General features: G+C 34.1%; 1 protein-coding gene and 1 long non-coding RNA gene across 2 annotated transcripts in view; both read right to left on the bottom strand.

The window, feature by feature from the left end:
* Zeb2 (zinc finger E-box binding homeobox 2) overlaps window positions 1-6,000 on the bottom strand; it is a 67,241-nt gene that overhangs the window by 28,222 nt on the left and 33,019 nt on the right. Inside the window, exon 5 of the mRNA XM_015479152.2 lies at window positions 4,354-4,425. Coding sequence (XP_015334638.2) covers window positions 4,354-4,425 — 72 coding nt within the window. The remainder of the gene's footprint in view (window positions 1-4,353; window positions 4,426-6,000) is intronic.
* Window positions 4,650-6,000, bottom strand: part of LOC125619385 — a 4,690-nt gene continuing 3,339 nt past the window's right edge. The window contains exon 2 of the long non-coding RNA XR_007350911.1: window positions 4,650-6,000. This exon is cut by the window's right edge and continues 285 nt beyond it. This is a non-coding gene — a long non-coding RNA (uncharacterized LOC125619385).

Consider the following 6,000-nt stretch of genomic DNA (forward strand, 5'->3'; position numbering starts at 1 on the left):
TACCAGTCATAAAGACTACCACACGTGTTCACTGCTGTATTGGGCACTTTGAGGAAAACAGAATAGTTTTTTTTCTTAAAATCAGAATTTTTGGTCACTAATATCAATATATATGTTATTTATTTAATTACTTTTACAGTCTTATGAAGTAGATACCATAATGACCTGCCCCAATTCTTCATCCCAAGACATCTCCTGTTTTCATGAAATTAGGTGAATAGGTGCAAACAATATGAAGAGGAATAATTCAGGGTGTATACCTTAGGGCTGTGGAATTTCAGAGAATGAAGACATTGATATAATTTGATGTACTCAGAGATGACCACATTAAGGATCTATGAGCCAGTCCTAAGAAACAGAAGGATGAATAGAACTTAAATAAGTAGCAAAAAGGGGGTGAAAGATTAGGCTCTGAAAAGATAGCATGGTCAGAGAACTCACAGGTTGGTGGAAATGTGAGTCTTTTTTGATATCACAAGCACTTTGGTCAGATTAGGAATGAAGCCCTGTGGCTATCCAATCGGATGGTAATTAATTCTGAACTGAAGGATGTTGGTTTTGTACTATGGGCACTAACGAACAATTAAGGATTCTAACAAGAGACATGGACAGTGGCTGAGAATATAACTCAGCAGCAGAGAGCTTGCCCAGAATGCATGAGGCCCTGAGTTCAATCCCCGGCACAACCAAAAGATTAACAAGGAGGTGAGGGATTGGATTTTGAATGGAAAGTTATAGGAAGGACGTGGACATTCTTCTGAATGGAGGAGGACATGAAGGCTCAAGGAGAGTCACCTAGAAGGCTTTTGGGCATGGAAGACTGCAACAATGAGAGATGAAAATATCTGGTTGGTGAGTTCAGATCAGATGTCAAAAATATGTCAAACTAAAAATATGAAGGGGGAAATTGTTGTTTGTCTCTTATTCACTCCCTTATTTCTTCAAAAGCACTCTTTGACCTAGACTATTCCAAGATCTGTGGTGACAAAGTGACCAACACCAGGCAGCTTTATTGCAGGAAGATATTACAGCTTGGGATGACCACAGAAGGTCAGCCAATAGCTGTATCTTGTTTGTTTTTGTTTTGTAGTTTAGTTTTGTTTTGTTGGTACTGGGAATCAAACCCAGGGCTTCATGCATGCTAAGAAGGCACTCTATAACTCAGCCACCTCCTCACCCCTCCAGCCTGAATTTTGATGAGTAGGACTTGTGAGGAGAGAATAAGACAGCCCATTAAAAAGTAATTTTAACCAAAAAAAGGGGGGGGAGGGTATATTATTTCAATTCTACATGTATTTAACACCCCAAAAGATGCAAAGGATAAGAACTAAGCTTATGGCTGATAAGAGATATGTGTATATTCCCTAGAAAGTTAAAGGTATAAATTGAGGGTCACCAGTAAGTTCCTAATTACCAATTTGTTCATTTAGCATGCCTACAAGTTTAGTTATTTGAAGATTTTAACTGAGGTGACCATTCTCACCTTTATACACATCCCTTTCTTTGCTTCTGAGTGTTTACATTTTTTCTCTCTCCTTATAAACTTTTTTCCTTTGAATGAATCTGATTTCTTTTCCTACCCACCAAGAGCCCTGGCCTCAACTTTCTATGGGCTTCAATAAGTATACTTTCACTTGTAAATCTCACAGTTTTATGATGATAAATACCATCTGAATATATTTGTATGACTTTGTAATCTCTATCTTTAGTTCTAACTACTTAGGTTTCAATTCCTCATATCCAGTGGGCAGAAACACACACACACACACACACACACACACATGAAAATCCTTCTGTCTGAAGTTGGGTTCAAGGTTTTCTCAAAACTGACTCTTTCTTCTATATATCTAGAAATACTAAGTATTTTCATATCCTAAAATGAATCTTGAAGCTACTTTACCTCTGTCATCAGAGAATCAGTTGTTTAAAAGTTATGTTGCTAATTTCCCTGGTGTGTCTACCCTATGTCCACCCTTGGAAAATATTTTTCTCACTTCACACCTCAATAACAATAACTATAATGACTTCCAGTAGGTCTCCAGAGTCTGGTTTCTCCCATAGATAGGATGGTAGTATAACATGACCCAAACTACTTTTTTCTGATGCTTTATATTCTCTAGCAGCTGGCTTCAACTTAAATGTACAGTTTTATTTTCCACAAATTGCCCCTAGCACCCTTTGATTCAGCCAAATTCTTCTACTCACTCTCCTCTGAAGAGATAGGCTTCTTTCCCTCCTGGGCTCATGCACTCTTCTTCAAGAAATCCATTCTTCACTCCTCCATGACTAGTGAACAATGTACTTAGCTCAAATTCTACCTCCTTCATAAAACCTTATATGAATACCTACCCAATAGGTCTCTCCTAATTGTGTAATTCAAGTAATCATGCTTCCTACCATTTTTTGCATACTTATCATGTATTTTCTCTTATTGTTCATTATTATTTCATGTGTATTAGGCTTATCTTCTAAATTTAATAACTAAGCCTTAGTCTTCCTGTCCCATCTTTTTCCACACATGCACACAACAGTGAATATATTGAAGACACTCAATGAATACTTATTGATTTATTTATTGACTGAATACATATGAACCATAAGGAACAGAACGTATTATGAGAAAAGGAGATCTTAAAGCCTGGTGAAAGGATGTTTAAGATTGATTTTTAAACATTCTTGGTAGGAACAATCTTTATTAACCTCACTTAAGACTTTAGGTATATAAAACATCTAGTAAATTGTCACTTTGTTGGGACAAATTCTCTTTTGTGACATTTTAAATGCTTAAAAAGGAAATAAAAATCAGTTTTTATTTATGCTCTAAAGATAAAATTTAAGATTTATTTTTTAAAGAAATGTGAGACTCATTCTTCCCTCTGTGTTGGAGCATTACAGAAAGTATCTAATTCTAGATATCTTTTTATTATTAAATTTTATATGAAATTATTTGGTATTTTTCTATTTTTACTTGGTGATAATATCCTGGCAATATAGAATATTAAAACTAGAAGTGTTTTTAGCAAGCAACTAATTCAACCTATTCATTTCATAATGGTGGAAACTGAGTTCAAGGGGGGCAACTAACTTACTCAAGGTCATGATCCAGTTATTGCCAAAGCTGCATCTAGAAATTAGGATCATTAGTTCCTAATTCTATAATTTTTCTACAAATGCATAATGTATAGTTTCATTTTTGTACCTTAAATTGACATTATCCAAATGAATAAATGATGACCACAGTTTTTCATATTTCTCTTATTTTATAGCCAAGAAAGTGAATTAGTGCTTTTTAACTTATTAAAAAGGGTATTCTCAATGAAAACGCAGCATTAACAGTTTATTATGATGTGTGTCAACGTAAGGGCCATGAATATCATCTTGAGTATTGACATTTCTGAAACTTCACAAAATTGGAAGTTTTTTTTTTTTTTTCAATGGTGAGTTGAGTGGAAATAGTTATATGAGTTTTTTGGTTTTGTTTTGGAAGATAATTTTATATTGGGCACTATGCTAATATTTGTAGTGGTAGTGTGGATGATTGTTTGAAACACCTAAAATAATTAGTCTCTTCTGGGAAAAAGAGAAGTAAACATTATGAGCCAATGTAAATTTGAGCTGGTGACATGACCATGTAAGGGAAGACAGAATTTAGTTTTTGGGAAAACAAATGGAGTGTCACAGTTGTCCTTAACCTCTGTTCTGTAGCAGCAGCAGCACAGTACAACTAAAAAACAGTTACTGACTTTCACTGTCATTTTTCAGCCTTATTAAAAAAAAAAAAAAAGTTAAATCGTCAATTTTCCTTTAAAACTTCTGCCTAGAAAACATTATTTAGAAGGCTAACAGATGCGGAGAACTAAAAGTGGAGAGAGAATTAAAAAGAACTCAGATGATTAATTTTTGTGAGGAACGTTCATGGAAATTTGGCTTTTTGTAAAAAAACAAACTTTATAATCTACATTATACTGTATCATTTGAATTCTCAGTGACTAATATTAAGTGGTGGCTAGTAGAGGCCTATCATATTCTAATTTTAAAATTATTTGTGTAGTCTTTTAAAGTTAAAATTACTACTAGAAATTCACCCAACTCATTCTGTGAAAAGATCCATTCAGACAGCTCAGTAGTCTTCAGCTTCAGAGTCAAATAAGGGGTACATAAGAATGAAAGAAACATTTTCTTAATAAATTACCAAAAATATAGAAATTTCAAGTTTGAAACACAGACAGAGACATGAAAAGTCGCAGTTATTTAAGTCATGAAGATGCAAGAGGATGGGTCAGCATTTCCCTGACTCATTAAATCCACATGACCCAGGACAAATGTGACCTTAGTGTGGTAAACATAACTTACCTGTACCATTGTTAAGTGTGGTCTGGATCGTGGCTTCTGGCCCCATAGTGTCATAGTCTTCCTTCATTTCTTCTGTAGGGGAAAATTATCTTTAGCATTTGAGAACTGTAGAAAGGCTTACTATACTAAGCATGCCAAGCACAGGAACAAGGAAGATTCTTTTTAAAGGAAACAGAGAAAAGGCTTGTTGTAAACCTCTAAACAATAGCTTTGTTCAGGAATTGAATGAATCCAATAGTGCTAGCTGCACAAGAACTTATTTACTTTAAGCATTACTGCAAGCTGTGAAAAACAGAGGTGCTTATTTGGAGCAAACGAAGGGCTTTTCTTCTGGTGGCAGTTCTAGTGACAAACAGGGGGAAGATATTATTTTTTCAATAAGAGTCAAAAGCAACTAAGTATTTGTACTGAGGAAGAGACAAGCTAGTTGCTCTGCCTCTGGTAACTCTGGATGCTTAGTGCAAGTCAGAATTTCTCATTTTATATTCCTGCTTTTATTCCCTCTAGGGGGTAGGTATGATGTTGCCAATCTAGGCAAGCATACTTTTTAAAAGCCCTAATTCTACATATCAAAACTTGGAAAGCCTACTTTATAGAATGAACATCCCAGAGGTATCAAAAATACCTGTTTCACTGTGTATATGAACTTCTAAAACATGTCTTCCTTATTTTTTTCCTCATCTCTCATCAATATCTTTTTGGTTATGATTTATGCCTCTGTAGGTAATAAGTCACTTTCTGAGGAAAACTATATAGATATAACAACACCTCAATGTTCTGATCCAGATAAAAATATGTAACACACTGAAATTGAAGATTCATAGATAATTAAAGGCCATTTTCAAAAACTAATATTTTAAAAAATCTGAAATACAGAGGACTTCTTGAATTTCTCTGCCTACCAGATTATAGGGTATGTGAGAAAGCAGAGCAGGACAGCTGCCAGTTAAAAATCTTTCAAGTAAGTAATTAAACATAAACTTTTAAAAAATGTAGTTTTAAAATGACAATACTAATGGGAACCAAATGTGATCAAAAATGAGTATTTCTCTGAGAAAATCATTTTACTTCAAACAAGAAAAACTTTTAAAAATTGGACTCTGAATTCCTAAATTTATCCTGATCATTTTTTGCTGATCACATCCTAGGCCATTTTGTAAAAGAACAGGTTCTAGAAAATGTCACAGCAAAATTAAAACATATTTTACAAGCAGTGTTCTGTGGTAGATCTGTTTATGTATGGAATCAAAAGTGAAATAGTATAGTCCTCTTAAGGTAAAATACACAAATATACATAGATGCTAATTTAATGTCACTGCTAAGTATAATCAGATAATTTGAATGATATTTGTGTGGACTGTACAACTGGTTTAAATTCATTTCTGACCCTGGACTTCTTTATTTAGGGACTATTTTCACAGGGACATTTTGCATAAAACATTTAGAAGTTCAATATCTAGCAATATTGCATTGTCAATTGTAATGATTGATTATTTGAAAGGCTTTCTCATCTGATATTTTTATCAGTCTGTGCAAGGAATCAAATTAAGGTATTTCTGAGAAGTTCAGTATGAGATATAAATATAGCTTTTGTGTCTTTCCTCCTCACTCATCTCATGTGATTTCTGGTAGCCAAGAGTCACAAGA

The sequence above is a fragment of the Marmota marmota genome, unplaced genomic scaffold, assembly GCF_001458135.2.
Source record: "Marmota marmota marmota unplaced genomic scaffold, marMar, whole genome shotgun sequence".
NCBI classification, from domain to species: domain Eukaryota; kingdom Metazoa; phylum Chordata; class Mammalia; order Rodentia; family Sciuridae; genus Marmota; species Marmota marmota.